Genomic DNA, 17420 nt, shown 5'->3' with positions numbered 1-17420 from the left:
CCTCTAAAAGAGTTGGAAGGAAATCTCATAAGGAAGCCAGGGAAGAAGAGGCAGAGAGGCAAAAAATGCAAGGCAGCCAATCCACCATTGAAATGTCTATCGGGAGAAACACCAAAACAAGGCCCTCTAAGGGGGGATCAACTCACTCCAATCCCGTTAAATAATGAAACTAGTCTCTTGGAATCGCAGAGGCTTGGGGAACCCTTCAAAAGCTGAAGCAGTCAAAGATCTTCTAAAAATAGAAACTCTCGAGATCCTCATGCTCCAAGAAACTAAGATTGAAGGGGAAACCCTTCTTGAGATCAGTAAATTAAAATGGGGAAAAAATGCAGGAAAGGCCATTAGTGCAAGAGGTTCCTCTGGTGGCCTAGCAACATTGTGGTCAGAGGACATGTATCAACTAGAAAGCTCCTTTGAGACCCAACATTGGATACTCACCGAACTTCGGCACCTCTCTAGTAAGCTCTCCATCTCTCTCTTCAACCTTTATGTTCCAGTCCACCTTACAAAGAAGAACGAATGCTAGCAGACCTTGTCTAATTTCTTAGACATTTACTCCCCTCAGAATATAATAATGGCTGGAGATCTCAACGTCGTCATTGATCCAAAAGAAAAGAGAGGTGGCAATAGTGGCAGGGACCAAATGCTTCCATTAGTAAAGGAGCTAATACTTCATTGGGATCTTCTTGACTTCAAACTGAAGAAAGGTCTTTACACCTGGACAAACAATAGAGCTGGGGCAGAACACATCTCTGCTCGCCTAGATCGTTTCCTAGTGCAGAGCTCTTTGTTGCTAGGAAAAAGATTGATCTCCTCGAAAATTCTCCCAAAGTTGGCCTCAGATCACAAACCTATTCTCTTACAGCTGGAAGAGGAAGAAAATTTGGGCCCTATCCCCTTTAGATTCAACCCGCTTTGGTCAGGGAAAGAAGGGTTCATGGAAACTATTCTGGAGGCATGGTCCATACCCGTGACAGGATCTCCCAGCTTCGTGTGGGAGCAGAAACTAAAAATAACCAAGAGAGCTCTGAAAAAATGGATTAAAGAACCCTCAAATTCTCCTACCAGCAACAGAAAGGAGACAATTCAGTTTTTATCAGATCTGCAAATGGATTTGGAAAGTAAGGAGATCTCTGCTTCAGATTTAGAAAAAGAACAAGTTGCCCAAATCAAATCATTTCGCGCTTTCTGCCATGAAGAAGAGACTTGGAGGCTTAAGTCTTGTAGCCTGTGGCTTAAAGCTGGAGATAAAATACCTCTTTCTTCCATAGGCAATATAGAGCCCGGCTATCTCAAAATCATATCTCTGAAATCACTTGCTCAGATGGGACTGTGCTCAAAGGTCAAGAACAGCTAAAAAAGGTAGCAGAAGATCATTTCCAGAATCTGTATAAAGAGGATGGGAATGGGAGTGAAGAAGTCATCTCTGAATTTCTCTCCCACATTCCATCTTTGGTAAGCAAGGAGGACAACACTAGTCTTACGAAACCTTTCTCCGAGGAAGAAATCTGTAAAGTAATATGGTCCATGGAACCAGACAAGGCACCAGGACCTGACAGCTTCTCAATTCATTTTTATAGAATCTGTTGGGAAATAATAAAAATTGATCTTCTGAGGATGATTAAAGCTTTTCATCAAAAAGCCAAAGTGGGAGGCAGTACTAACTCTACCTTCCTTGCATTAATACCAAAAGAAGTGAATCCGGGCACTTTTGACAAGTTTAGGCCAATCTCGCTCTGCAATGCATCATACAAAATCCTGACAAAATTGTTGGCAAACAGAATCAAGCCACTACTTGGGAAACTCATTTCTCCCACCCAAGGCGGCTTTGTCAAAGGGAGACATATATTGGACAATGTAATACAGGTGCAAGAAGTCATACATTCCAGTTATCTTCGGCAGGAGCAAGGTATGCTCATAAAGTTAGACATGGCAAACGCATTCAACTGGGTAAATCTTTCTTTCCTGTACAAAGTCCTCCTTTCCTTTGGTTTCAGCTCTAACTTTGTCAATTTGATTAAAGCTTGTACTGAAAAGCCATGGATAGCTCCTTTAGTTAATGGCAGACTAGCAAACTATTTCCAAGCCTCGAGGGGAATAAGGCAAGGCTGCCCCCTCTCCCCTTTCTTGTTCATTCTGATGGCAGACTCGTTAAGTAGAAAACTGACAACTGAAAAGAAAGCAGGGACAGCTCCAGGAGTCAAGTTGACGAAAGGGCTAGAGCCTCTCAATCACGCACTATTTGCAGATGATACTCTTCTTTTGGGCAGAGCCTCCATCAAGATAGCCAAAGTTTACAGTGGAATTCTTCAAAAATTCTGCAGCATATCAGGAGCTCTTATAAATAAAAGGAAAAGTGCAATATACGGGTGGAATGTGGATCAACAAGCAATTCAGAGAATAGCCCTCTCCTTAGGCTTTTTGGGATTCGCTTCTTGGGATAAAATCAAATATCTCGGGTTACCAATAACCCTAGGCCCTAACAAATTATCGTTGTGGAAAGAGGTAATAAGCAAAATTAAGTCCAAGATTACAGCTTGGGGAGGTCAATGGCTCACCAATGCTGGCAAACTCATCCTTATAAAATCTGTTTTGTCCTCCCTACCTATTTATCAGGCTTCCTTTCTTCTGGCTCCAAAGAAGATCACGGAACAGATCTCCAGACTTATCAGGGATTTTCTGTGGAGAGGAGGAAGAGGAAACCAAAGAAAATTCCACCTAGTGAATTGGGATACAGTTAAACGCCCCATCTCTGAAGGAGGCCTACAAATAATAGACCCAGGGCTTTCCAATCTGGCTCTTGGAGGTAAAATACTTTGGACCCTCTTCTCAAACAACAAACACCCTGTCAGCCAAGTCATAAAAAAAAAAATCTAAAAGGCTCATCACTAAGGAACATTCAGATAGATAACAGCATCAAAGGGACATCGATATGGCATCTCTGTCGCCGTGGGATAGAGTTCTTCCAAAAGCACTTGTATTGCATTCCTGGCAATGGAAAAAACACGATGTTGTGGCAAGACAGCATAATGGGACAGTCGCCTTTGAGCAAAAATGAAGCAATCAAAGAAATCTAGAATTGGCTCATTCAACAAGGATTCCTCACCTGGCAAATATCTCGACATGGGACGACTCCGGAAAATGGCGAACTTGGGAAATCCCACGAGTTCCAAATCAAATGCACAGTCAAAAGACCCTCCTGGAGGAAGCGTTAATGGGACTGGCACCGATTCACATGCGTTTTACGGACAAATGGGGATGGGGAAAGACTGGAATCTACAACGCAAGGCATGGATTTGCCTCTCTTCAACCACAGCAAGCTTCGAGCCATACTACATCTGTGTGGAAACAAATCTAAGACCCTCTCGGTCTCCCCAAAATAAATTTCTTCACCTGGGTATTAATGCATGGGAAACTGCTAACTGGCAACAATCTGAGTAAAAGAGGTATTCACGGGCCACATCGGTGTTCTCTCTGCTGTAAAGCCCAGGAAACCATGGAGCATGTGTTTGTGGATTGCTCTTTTGCTCAAGAAGTCTGGGACTGCATCCTTCAAGGCCTCAATGCCTCTGCCCCATCGCAAGTCAAAGTAGCTAACTTTTTTAGCACTTAGAGAATGCGTTATCCTCACATGACCCAAAGATAGACAACATGGAACAGAATCTGGAAAGCAATACCTAAATACGTCTGCTGGAAAATATGGCTCACCAGAAATGACCAGATCTCCAACAGCATTCTGAACTCCCCTTTGAAGGTGGCAGCAAAAGCAAAAGCATTACTCCTCGAGACTGTGGCCAATCATCCCCTTAAAAACGATAACATGCTTCTCCCGGAAGGAAAAAAATAGATGAAAACTTATATATTTCGAGACAGGATAAACAACACCACTTGCCCCAGTAAAACTCTTGTAGGGAGACTATGAGAAGCGGACGCAGATTTCCAAGCTTGGTGGAGGAAACAGGGTAAACAACAATATTTTTTTATGGTGCCTCCAAAGGCAATCCAGGGACAACAGGAGTAGGTAGAGTGATCTACTCCCTGGAGGGTATTCGTGAAGATAGCTTCAGCTGGGGACTTGGACAGAGAACCAACAACTAGGCAGAAATCCTTGGGCTGCTAAAAGCCTATCAGATAGCATGTGAAAAAGGCATTAAGGAAATACAAGTCTTCAGGGACTCAGAAATTTTGATAAAGATATTAAATTCGGAGGACCACTTCAGCAATCCGGCGCTCAACAAGACACTTCAAACGCTAAGATACGTGCTCCAAGACTTCTCTTCCTATCTCCTTTTCCATATTCTACGTGGCTCAAATAAGGAAGCAGACACAAAAGCAAACCTGGCATGCCTCCTACTACAAGGAGATACGTGCTCCAAGACTTCTCTTCCTATCTCCTTTTCCATATTCTACGTGGCTCAAATAAGGAAGCAGACGCAAAAGCAAACCTGGCATGCCTCCTACCACAAGGAGCCTTAAGCAAGAATGATGAAGAACCTACATGGAACCCGATCCCGTAATCTAGAGTAAATCTACACCTATGTAAGGAAAAGGAGAGTTGCAACTAAAAGGAATTCTGAATATTGTAATGATGGTTGTTTTGGTTTCGACCCAACCGGTTTTAAATAATTAATATAACCGTTATAGTTATAAAAAAAATCCAACAAACTTAACAGTTTTTAGGATTTTAGGATTAGGGGATTGCAACATTTCCATTTGATTTTGTCGTGTACAAGACTACGAAACTAGCATTTAATCACGAGCACCAAGCCCTCTACGTACCTTGATGTTAGTGGCATTGATTGTTGAACTTCTTTGTCATGGCCCTAGTAAAAAAGTACCCCTTACTCAAACAAAATATTGACTTTGACGTGTTAAGCTTTTTCTATCTTATTTTAATGCTTAAAGAGTGATATTGATGATGGAATCCCAATATAGGAAATGATTTTGATGATATCTAGGTATTTTTGTAGCATGATTTTTTGTCGATGCTAGAGGCCATTTAGAGCTTGTTTGTTGATAAACTTTTTGTTTAGAGATGGATTGCACTTGGTGCTATTATGGTTATATGCACCCTTACATGCTATATAAATGAGAAGTTAGAACTTTTGCATATTTGTGTATAAATGGTTTCGATCCGTATGGATGCACATGAATATACATGTGTTTCTTTAAAATTTGAACATTTTATGTATTTGTTGGTCAATCGATTTTTGGTCTAGTTTTTTATTGGTTCCAGCCCGGTTCTGACTGGTTCCCAGTTCAGCGGGTTTACAGGTTCGGTCAACAGTTCGGTTCTAACTTTTAATAACATTGTTATTAAGTAAGCTGCTATTGTAACTTAGCCTAAGTCTAACTTAGGAAAAGCACATAATTAATTATGTTGGCTATTGAGCTGAAGAAACTTAGGAAAAATAAAACATTTACTTAAGTGATTATGTTTAATCTCATCCATTGATCTAAAGTGAGGCAATATCTAAGCTCGGTCATCCATCACTTCGGAGATTAGGGTTATGGATCTAGCTCAATGTAAAGTTATAAACATGCTGTTAAGGAGAGGAGAAAGACACACCGTATAGTGGATGGCACTAGCCATTGAGAGGGATTTTCTCAAATGAGGAGTGAGAGACTCAAGTGTACAGGGTCTGAGGAAGTTGCAAGGGTATAGCATTAGAGATACAAATCACCCAAGCGAATCAAGAGCAGATCTAGCGCGTGATCAGCTAGATCAAATCCAAGGTATGTAATAAATGTATTTTCCTTGGTTGGGCCATTACCCCAGAACAAAAGCCCAAGTAGATTCAGATTATTAAGTTAATGAGGAACTGTTGATTGGGCAGGATTTGTATGTGTCACATGTGATTGAGATTGGTTAATATTTTGCTTCTGTTGAATAATTGTGTTAAGAACCTAGTTGTGCTTTTATTCAATGGATCTGTAATAATCTACTAGGAACTAATTGTCAGGTGCTAGGTACAAGATTTAACAAAAATGAGCTCCTTACTACGCTGGCATTTTAAAATTTTCTAAATTGTAACATGTGGGCAATGTGTAAGGCAATATACTTGCCATGGTAGAATGTATAGCAGTTGGTCAGTTTGTGTAGAAGTAGTCTCGATTTCATATTTGTTAATTTAAGACAACAATGGTATGTTCTATGCTTTAGCACAATTTACTTCAATGTTCCTTTAGCAGCCCAATGACAATTTTCAAAAATTTCCAGTAGCAATCACATTAACTATTAATCACATTGACAGTAAATGCAGATAGAACATAAAAACATATGCAGAAGACAAGCCAAGACAAGAAGACACCAGATTTGGCGGATGCCAAGGAAAAACCCCAATGTGGGGAAAACCCTTTAATCAAATGTTCTTATTATTATTAAATAATTCAGCACAGAGAGAAAGTACAAAAGTCAAATAGATTAGCCCAATACAAAGTCAAATCAACCTTTGTCAAATTATGCAATCAAACTTCAGCCCTAACCAAAAAAGTCAACGTTAGTCAAATCAGTAGCAAATCATCTCCTTTGAAGCTCGGTCAAAGGCAGATTAATTCGGCCTCCATCAAGAGTGAAAGTCAACCCAAAATAGTCCCACAAATGTTGGTCAAATTCAGTCAAACAACAGTCAGCCCTGCGGTCAAACAGCCCTGAAGTCAAAGTTGGTCAAACAGTCTCAAACACCTCAATTTTTGTGCCAATTAATGCAGCATCAAGAGAGCAAAATTATGCCCCAGAAAACACAGTCAAAACAGCAGCGGTCAACGCAAGTCAACAGTGTGAAATTTTTGTCCTGTTTCAGCCCAGAAAAACAGTCCTCCTAGCCGCACGTTTGAGAGAGAGAGAGAGAAGATTCCGAAGTTGTACGAACCAATTTGTTGTGGAGAGAGAAGAATGATGAAGTGAGTGATGTCCAAATGAGGAGAGAGGTCTCTTCTATTTATACACTTTGATGTGGATGAAGAGACACATCTATTGGGCTTCTTGAGCCTACATTCAGATGAAACCGACCTTATCAATTTGTACATATGAGAGAATAAATTCAAAATCACACTTCTGTTTGTTCGAATGAGATGATCTTTATATCAAACTTGGATCTCTCGAAAAGAAGAATCCAATGCAATAATCATCTCAATCATATGAATTGTCCCAAGGTGGAATTTGGCCCTAGTTGCCAATTTTAACACTTCCTCTCAACTAGGGAAAATTCCATCTGTCATCATCGTGCCATCTTGTTATCATGTTACCATCTTTGTCATCTCTGCTCTGCTGAACCATGAAGTAATAATTAAGAAGAAGTGATTGAGAGTGAGTCACAAGACCTTGCCACTCTTCACCGACAAAAGTCAATCCTTGATCCGAGATCAAGCTGTTGAACACCATGCATCCTAGTTATAGGGAATACGACAATACACGATGCGTCCATCAGTAGTGCTATGTGTTGGGTATACGACCAAAGTACCACATTGACTAGAAGTGGGGAGGATCATGGATATATAAGGATGGACAAATATCTCCATTGGTATGAGGCCTTTTGGGGTAAAGCCCAAAAACAAATCCATGAGGGCTTAGGCCCAAAGTGGACAATATCATACCATTGTGGAGATATGTGGTGTCCAGAGTCCTAACCACTTTTCGCAACTCATTGGCCAGATGAGAGGTACTTCCCATGGGCTCCCAGACTCCATGGGTAGGATGTATGTTAGGGCATTAGCAAGAGAAGGTGAACCACTCATCCTACTCATATGCCATAGGAGAAGGTGAACCACTCATCCTATCCACATGTCAATCGTAGGGGAAAGTGAACCACTCACCCTACATACATGTCAGCCATCATGGGGTATCAAAGGGGAAGGTGAACCACTCACCCTATGGTCACTCATAGCTCCAACAAGTACCCCAAGCCTCACGGAGCTCATAGAGCTCAGTGTTCAACTCATGCAGGACCCTCATAAGAGGGCCTTTCCATGACTCCGAGTCTCTCTCGAAAGGTTAAGAATTTGACCTTCCTCAAGGGCTTCATGAGAATATCTATGACTTGCTCATCCGTCTTGATGTGTTGGAGCCTTATTGCTCCCTATTGTATCATATCCCGGATAAAGTGGTACCTGATATCAATGTGCTTGAAGCGATCATGGAACACGAGATTCCTTGAAAGACGAATACCACTCTAGTTGTCGCAGAAGATCACGGTGGTATCTAGCACGTGCTCAAATAGCTTCACAACAGGCCATACTCACAGCAATGTATTTGGCCTCGGCGGTGCTTAAAGCAACCGATTTCTACTTCATGCTCATCCAAGATATTGAAGCAGACCCCAAAGAGAAACAACACCCAGACGTGCTCCAGCCCAATCAACATTTGTATATCCATGTAGCCTCAAATTCCTGGCAATGTATCTCAGTCCACAGTGGATTGTGCCCCGGAGATATCTCAAGATATTCTTAGCAACAATCCAATGAATGTGATGAGGGTCAACCATAAATTGACTCAACGTGTTCACAGCGAAGCATATGTCAGGACGAGAGTTTACCAAGAACATCAGGGCCCCCAGAAGTTGACGATACTTGGAAGGGTTCACTAACTTCCACATAATTTCTTGAAGTTGAGTTCCATCGGAGTAGTCAAGAACATGCAATCCACCATCCCACATCTCTCAAGCATCTTCACAATGTATTTTCCTTGAAAAAGGAAAATCTCACCTGGCTTTTGTCAGACCTCCAGCCCTAGGAAGTAGTGCATCAGTCCTAGGTCCTTCATCTCGAATTCAAAAGCCAACTCCCTTTTGCATTGATGAATGAGAGGGTCGTCACCTGTCAGAAAGAGATCATCCACATAAAGGACCAGAATGAGGGGCTTGTCCTTTTCAACCTTGAAGTATAGGTTTGAGTCAACTTCACTCCTTGTAAAACCCAGCTTGATAAGATAGCTATCTATCCTCTCATACCAAGCCTTGGGGGCTTTCTTCAACCTGATAGAGGCCTTCAACTCCAAATCCAAGTGTAAATGCATCTTTCGGATTCCTTTGCCAACACGAACCTTCCCATCAACAAATGTCACCTTGAAACCTTTATCTTCCATCGCAGAAATAGAGACCAGGTTCTTTTTCAGACCAAGTACATACAACACTTCTTGTAAATGAAAGGTTTGACCTTGATTTAAGTGAAAAGTGATAGTCCCAATTCCTTTCACGAGATAAGTGGCATTATCCCCAAGAATAATCTCCATATTTGTCTTCTTTTCAACTAAGATTGAGAGGGCCTCCTTGTACCTAGTGAAGTGCCTTGAGGCACCACTATCAATCAACCAATGATCCAATGTATTCGAAGGAGAGGCAATGGTGAAGGCAGAAATAAGATAAAATTATTTTTGCTTATCTACAACAATAGTTTCTTCATACCTGAAGTTCCTTTGACTTCTTGGGAGGACGACCATTTCCATATCGAGCAGCGGGAGCATTCCTCTTTCCTTTGTTGTTGAACCTGTTGTTCCTTTGATTTCCATTGCCTTTATAGATGTGGTTATTGTTGTCATCATCCTTTAGAGTATCCTTGTTGTGAGGACACTCTCTAGCAAAGTGGCAAAACCTATTGCAATTGAAGCACCTTCCTTTTCTTCCTTTTTTGAATCTCGGCTTAAACCCTTGACCTTGTCTTCTTGGACCAGCATTGTTCCTTCTTTTACCATGAGCGGAGAAGGCAGTAGGATTATTTCCATTTGAGGGCTTGTCTCTTTCCATCATCCTTATTTTTTCTTGAGTGCATCTAGCCAATATTTCATCAAATCCCGAAATCTTGTCATTGTTGAGGATGGTGGTGTTAAACACATCCTATTCTCTTGTAAGGCCTCCAAGTGCAATAAGAGTGAGCTCCCCGTCACCAACAACTTCTCCAATAGATAGGAGATCATTCTTGATTTTGGTAATCCTCATGAAGTAGGATTGGATGGATTCTCTTCTATCCATCTTGATGTCTTTCAACTTGTTCTTGAGAAAGAGCACTTGATTTGAATTATTTACTTTGAACATCCCAACCAGCTTGTCATACATCTCCTTAAATGTTTCCAAATCAAAAATATAAGCAACCAAAGGCTTGTGAATAGAATCAACAATAATTTTCTTAACTTTGATCTCACCTTTCTTGTACTTTGTTTTTGCACCAACAGGTGCACTTGAAGGAGCCTCCACCACTCTTCATTTGACATAGTCCATAGCATCATTCTCTTCCAAAGTCAAATCCAGAGACATCTTCCATGCATGATAGTTGGATTTGTCCTTAAGCTTGTCTTCGGATTTGAAGTAAGATGTAGTCGTTACTAAAACTAGTTCCAAGTTCTTATCCAACAACTTCCCTTAGTGATTGTTTTTCCTCACTCTTGCTTGGGCTTTGTCTTCACCTGACCTCTGTGCCATGTTAATTTTAGATAACAATGGTATGTTCTATGCTTAGCACAATTTACTTCAATGTTCCTTTAGCAGCGCAATGACAATTTTCAAAAAATTTCAGTAGCAATTAAATTAACCATTAATCATATTAACAATAAATGCAGATAGAACATAAAAACATATGCAAAAAACAAGCCAAGACAAGAGTACACCAGATTTGGCGGATGCCAGGGAAAAACTCCAATGTGGAGAAAACCCTTTGATCAGCTCTTCTTATTATTATTTAATAGTTCAGCACACACAGAGAGTACAAAAGTCAAATAGATTAGCCCAATACAAAGTCAAATCAGCCCTGTCAAATTCTGCAATCAACTGCAGTCAAACTTCAGCCCTAACTAGAAAGTCAACGTTGGTCAAATCAGCAGCAAATCATCTCCTTTGAAGCTCGGTCAAAGGTAAATTAAATCGAACACAATAGTCAAAATCAACCCAAAAAAATCCCACAAATGCTGGTCAAATTTGGTCAAACAGCAGTCAACCCTGAAGTCAATGCTGGTCAAACAGTCCCAAACACCTCGATTTCTGTGCCAATTAATGCGACCTCAAGAAAGAGAAATTCTGCCCAGAAAACACAGTCAAACTTGGTCAAAACAACAGTGGTCAACGCAGGTCAACAGTCTGAAATTTTCATCCTGTTTCAGCCCAGAAAGACAGTCCTCTTAGTGGCACGTGTGTGAGAGAGAAAATTCCCAAGCTGTACAAACCAATATGTTGTGGAAAGAGAAGAATGATGAAGTGAGCGATGTCCAAATGAGGAAAGGGGTCTCTTCTATTTATACACTTTGATGTGGGTGAAGAGACACATCTATTGGGTTTCTTTAGCCTACATTAAGATGAGGCCAACCTTAACAATTTGTACATGTGAGAGAATAAATTCAAAATCACACTTCTACTCATCCAAATGAAATGATCTTTATATCAAACTTGGACCTCTCGAAAAGAGGGCAATAATCATCTCCATCATATGAGCTGTCCCAAGGTGGAATTTGGCCCTAGTTAGTTTGTGTAGAAGTAGTCTCGATTTCAGATTTGTATTTTCATGGGCTGATGGAGGCCTTCCCCCTTTTTTCATACAAAACTGTACGGTTCAGCGACTAACATCTTTCTAATACAAATCTACCCATTATTGTTAAAAAGAAAATGAGTTCCTCGTCTGATTCATTCTGTACATGGTGCTGACAACGAAATGAAGGTTGCATAATACAGGATTCGCAAATGGCAATTGTGGCTACTGTTGATCCAGAAGACATTAGCTGAAATTTTTGCAGGTGCATATTTGTTGAGGAGGTTCAGAATTATATACAAATCCCTTTATAGATATATTTCCACTATAAGTTACAACTCTACTGGTGGGCTGTCCTCAGGGATCTATGGTGTTGTCATACCTCTGTATGGCACATGTAGCAGGTAATCAGAATGTTAACTCTCCACTCCCTATGATAAAAGCATGCTCCAGAATGCTAAGTAAAATCTTAAGAATAGAATAAAGTAGGATATTAGCGTCCATGAAACCAAGTAAATTATTCTTTTATTAGCGTCCGCAAAACCAAGTGAAGTACTCTATGGAAAGAAGATTGTATCGAAGTACTGCTTAACTTTTGAAAAGTAAATGTCTAGCTGTAAGTGAAGTAAAGCAGCAGAAAACTAGAGTCCAACCAAAAACAGAAAATAAATCATGTGTAGGGGTGAAATAATAGTAGCAAGGTTCAGCTGTATTGGTCTCTGCTGTACAGAAATTTCGCTTCACTACTAAATGCGACCAAATTTTCCTACAGTACGCATATGGTCCTCTACTGACTGGTAAACCCAAAAAAATCCAAAAAATTTAAAAACAAAATCCTTGAACAACTTATAAATATAAACAAAATTGCCAATTTCGAGGAATATCTGATTTTCTAAAATGAAACACTAACAAATAACTTAACCGTTTTATAAGTAGAACACTGAGATTGTGCGTTTCTAATTTAAGTGACTTTTCCTCTGCTTTATGAGGTCCTGAAATCTATCTGGAGGGGCTCTGTTTCTGGGCTGCATGTAGAGGTCTTTATGGGCTGCATTTTTGTCAATCCACGGTTGCATTCATGGGCTGTCTTTTTAGGCTGCATTTCACCTCTAAAAAAAAGTATGTACTTCAATTTCTATCTTCTAAGTCTGGAGTATGAACCAATGTTAATTTATTTTCATGGTTCCATCCCATTGAAGACTTTTTAATATGTAAGAACAATGTTATTTAGTTGCATTTTTATGCTACGGTACTTATTAGTCAGTGTGCCTCCGTATTCAAGTCGTGCTGGTTTTTGTTACGTATTTTGTCATATCGAATCATCTTCATATTCGTATTCGAATCTTTGCTACTATGGGTGAAACACACAAATTTCATCCAATAAGAAAGCATGTCTAGAGTGCTCAAACTCATCAGATAGCATAAAGGAAAATTGTGGAAATTTGGATAGAGGAGTTGGATTCGTGAACTTGTCTCGCATAGGGGGGCCTACTCCGATGTAGTAATGGCTTAAATGGCAAGTGCAGGCCTCTTTTCAACAATGTAAATCGCGGATTTTTCGAAATAAAAACCACGAAAAACATTACGATCCAATACATCTCAATATTAAGAGGGGTTTACATCTGCAACTTACATCCTCGACAAGGCCTTGAAGGGATGCTGGAAATATCCCGTGCCCTGGCCTAGGCACTCTCTGGGTTCGTAAGCTAGTAGCACGGACTGAAAACCCCGTTTGCTGAAGCCGTTCCTGTTCTACTTTCCTCCTCTGAAAGACCTGAATCCTTCCGCATAACAGTCTGGATGAACCCAGCTGCTCCTGCACTGAATTATTCTTCTGGACAGCACAGGTCTGCGTACTGGAACACAGCCTTGATCCACTCATCACTGTCTGCGCCATTGTCCCTTGCAATAGAGCTCTGTTAATTAAAAATCAACTTCTGCGTTGGCCAAACTTAACCCTAAAGCAGAGATTTAATGGCGCTACAGACCTGTCTGAGCGGAGTCCACGAAGTTAGTAATTCATATGGGGTGGGGGAACGCGTTAGGTCGCCCGAGAGTGATGTGGCAGTTGGTGACCAACTATAAACATTAAATTCACACATGGGCATAGGAAGTCTCCCTTTCATCAGTTTTGCGTGTCACACACAGATAAACCGCAGGTTTCGAGATGTAAGTTGCATGTCTGGCGCAACAAAATCCTCATCTTCTCAAGAATATCCACGATTCCTGTTCCTATTGCATAGATACCTACTTGTCCCATTGTGGGTTGCGATTACACGCTACGGATTACAAAAGAATATGTCTTTCTTAGTGTCTTTTCCTAGATTTATTGTTTTCATAGTTTCATTATTATTATTTAAACTTTTAGATATTTTTTATGACATTTTTGTTGATATATATAAAATAGTACACTATTCGATTTATTAAGATATTTATAGCCAAAATCCCTTTATTTTTATATTTTAAGCTATTATTAATAATAAAAGAATAAGAGATTTTATTTTTATATTTTAAGTTATTATTAATAATAAAAGAATAAGAGATTTTATAATGGAGGGTTCTTTTAAGTTATTATTAATAATAAAATAAGAGATTTTATAATGGATGGTTCTTTTAAGTTATTATTAATAATAATAAAAAAAATTAAGAAATTTTATAATGGATTGTTCTTTATAATGAGGCTTTTTTTTGAAAAGTTGTTACATAGTTGAATATATAAGCATATTTTTTATCCATTGATGATCAATTCTATGCTTCCTACATCCTTCCAAAACCAGAAATGCACAGATTCTTTCATTATTATTATTTTAAATTTTTAGATATTTTTTATGACATTTTTGTTGATATATATAAAATAGAGAATGTGGTTACACTATTGGATTTATTAAGATATTTATAGTTAAAAATCTTTTTATTTTTATATTTTAAGTTATTATTAATAATAAAAAAATAAGAGATTTTATAATGGAGGCTTTTTTTTAAGTTGTTACATAGTTGATCATATAAGCATATTTTTCATCCATTGATGATCAATTGTATGCTTCCTACATCCTTCCAAAACCAGAAATGCACAGGTTCTTTTCGGTTATGGAAGGATGTAGGAAGCATACAATTGATCATCAATGGATGAAAAATATGCTTAATTGGGATTTATACACTCATCCTGAAGCTGAAAGTTTTGACCTTACCACTCCATACCCAGAAAAAATCAGATTATCCCAAGAATGGAAAACATACATGCAAAAGAACAGTGTCTGATTGTCTTTTTATGAATGGAAGAGGAAGCAAGAAAATATAGGTGTACAAATGGCAGATGTTGAATCATCCTCAGCAAAACATTCTTGGACTGCCATAGATGGCAGTAAAATTGAACCTCCTGCCACCTTCCCTCCTTACAAAGGCATTGTATTAGGAGAAGCACATGACAGTGCTAAAGCCATTCGCTGGTCATAAAAGATGACAGTACCCTTGGCATTGATGGTAGAATGCAGAAAGCCAGTGAACAGATAAACTGGACAAATACATCAGTTAAAGGGCTAGAAATGAATTGTGCAAAGTCTATTGAAGTTAAAAAAGATTTTAGAGATATCACTATGATCTGGATAGAAGGAAGCAACTAGAGGAGAATCTTCCACAAATATCTTGCCATAAATCGAACCATATGGCCGGGATGGTACGACATGCCAGAAATGTGGCCACAGGGTAATCCAAGCATTATCTTCCCGGATACCATTTACAACTTTTCAGACTACAAAAAGTTGTGGTGGGACATCATGAATGTAGATGGAAAAAACAAAACTCACTACACAAGAGTAAAATTGGGGCCACAAGGACCACACAAAGACAACGGCAAGGTGAATGGCTTCAACAATGGTGGAACGATTCCGACCTCAACAAGACTGTTATGGATCCTCTTTTCTTCTAGTGTGACTTTCAAAATGAATGTGACACTTGTGAATTTTTAATTGAATGTTGGCATTCTCCATGTAAAACTGTTGGAGATGTCAACAATTATCAAGATAGTCAAATTCTTGGTTATTTTATGAAAAGACACCATGAATGGTTAGTCATGACTAAGATTAAACACCAAATCGTCTTAAGAAAGCCTATGATTGTATGAAGAATTTATACAAAGGCTTGGGATTCTTGTAGATATTCTCAGATAAGATTTCCAGGGGCCATATCAGATGTTGTGACTTGTCAAGTAAGAAGTTATCTGAAGGCTTCCTGGCCTTTCACAGAATCTGTCTTAGAACTTGAATTCTTACGAAAACATACAGACTTCAAAAACCTAAGAATCTGGCCACTTTAGGTTCTCACTAGAGCTCTCACTCTGATGCGCAGGCTTCTCAGATCCGACTCTAAAGAGATTGAAGCAAGAACTTCCTCCTCCGACTCAAAAACTCAAAAACATAACCATAATCACACTCACACCTTGAACGCCCAGAATGAGCCTTACTCCTTCCTTATATTGGAAAATGAGGGGACAAACATCTGACAGCCAGGCAAACAGATTCAGTACTATCTTTCATCAGTCAAAGAGATGTGGCTCAAAGCTCACCAAAAGTCGGAGAAGTGCTCCGAGTCTCATGACTGAATAATCTTCGTACTAAGTTACACTGTGGAAGATTTGAACAAATCCCATGGAAAACATTGTACTGTAAATAACTTCTACATAGTGGATGCTTTTAAACAAAAAAACCCACGAGAAAATTGGTCACATTCGGTCTTGTGACTAGACATCATTATTACGTTGTGGAAGCTTTAAGGACAAGCCCACGAGAACCATTAGTCCCCCAAGGGTGTGGCCCCTAGAAATCTTATCTGGGAAATTTGTAAAGTACTATCTTTCATCGGATTAAGTGCTTGATTCACACTGATAGTTGTCTAAATCAGTGCAGTCACATTCATTCATGTGCATGTTTAATTCTTCATTAGAGCATTCTGAAGAAGAACTTTTAGAGGATTCAAATGTTGAACAGAGTTGTCGTTGTTGTATCTGTTCTCTAAATGAGATGTTTGGACAATTTTCAGATTTGTGATTCTTAGAACCACATTTATAACATAGGGTTGGCACCATGCCTTCTGTTTTTACTGTCCTTTTCTTCTTTGCAGCTTCAAAGGATTTCTTTCCTCTATTTCTCTTAGATTCTTCTGATAAAGGACAGCGACTGGAGGTATGTCCAGGTTGGCCACAGAGCCAACAAATCAATTTATTCCACTGATCTTTCTTATGTGTCTGCAGATGAATATCCTTGGGTTCATAGTAATGTGTTTTTGGCACATATCTATAGTATCCTTTCTTGGTCCCTTTTCTTTTCCTCTGTGGATATTTTATGTATTCTTGTCTTTTTTCTTTCTTGGCCTTCTTTTTAGATTTTCTTCTTTTTACTATGGGGTCATCTATAGCAAGACCATACTTGTTACAAATGGATTTCCTGTCTGGCAATCTTGACATCTTCTGTAGAGATTTATTAACTTTCATACTAGTGCATAAATCTACCAAAACTTTTGTTATGATGTTGTATATTTCTCCCCAAGTAAAGGATTCAAAAGGCAACTGAAAATCATCTTGTTGTCTTAGATAATCTACAAATTTTGAAGGCAATGTTGCGAAGTAGATTTGTTTCCACAAGAGATTTTTGCTATCTTTAACCTCATATATTCTCTGAATCTAGTCTCTATGAAAATCTTCATAATGAGACATTTAATTCTTCATCAGAGCATTCTGAAGAAGAACTTTCTGAGGATTCAGATGTTGAATAGAGTTGTCATTGTTGTATATGTTCTCTAAATGAGATGTTTGGACAATTTTCAGATTTATGATTCTTAGAACCACATTTATAACACAGGGTTGACACCATGCCTTCTGTTTTTACTGTCAAACATCTCAACTTCATGTTTCAAATTTAAATTTGGAAAATTTAAATTAGTTTAGTTACCTTTTTGGGTTATATGGTATATTATGTAAA

General features: G+C 39.1%; 1 protein-coding gene across 1 annotated transcript in view; it reads right to left on the bottom strand.

Moving 5' to 3' along the window:
- Positions 1-13581, bottom strand: part of LOC149152801 (pyruvate kinase isozyme G, chloroplastic-like) — a 125616-nt gene extending 112035 nt beyond the window's left edge. The window contains exon 1 of the mRNA XM_089440147.1: positions 13082-13581. Coding sequence (XP_089296273.1) covers positions 13082-13345 — 264 coding nt within the window. The 5' untranslated portion in view covers positions 13346-13581. The remainder of the gene's footprint in view (positions 1-13081) is intronic.
- Between the last annotated feature and the right edge of the window lie 3839 nt (positions 13582-17420).

The sequence above is a fragment of the Pinus tabuliformis genome, chromosome 9 (genome assembly GCF_031772625.1).
Source record: "Pinus tabuliformis cultivar Carrire ecotype Pingquan chromosome 9, CPIR1, whole genome shotgun sequence".
NCBI classification, from domain to species: domain Eukaryota; kingdom Viridiplantae; phylum Streptophyta; class Pinopsida; order Pinales; family Pinaceae; genus Pinus; species Pinus tabuliformis.
Note: the sequence above shows the minus strand (reverse complement) of the source record. Positions and strands in the feature narration are given on the sequence as shown.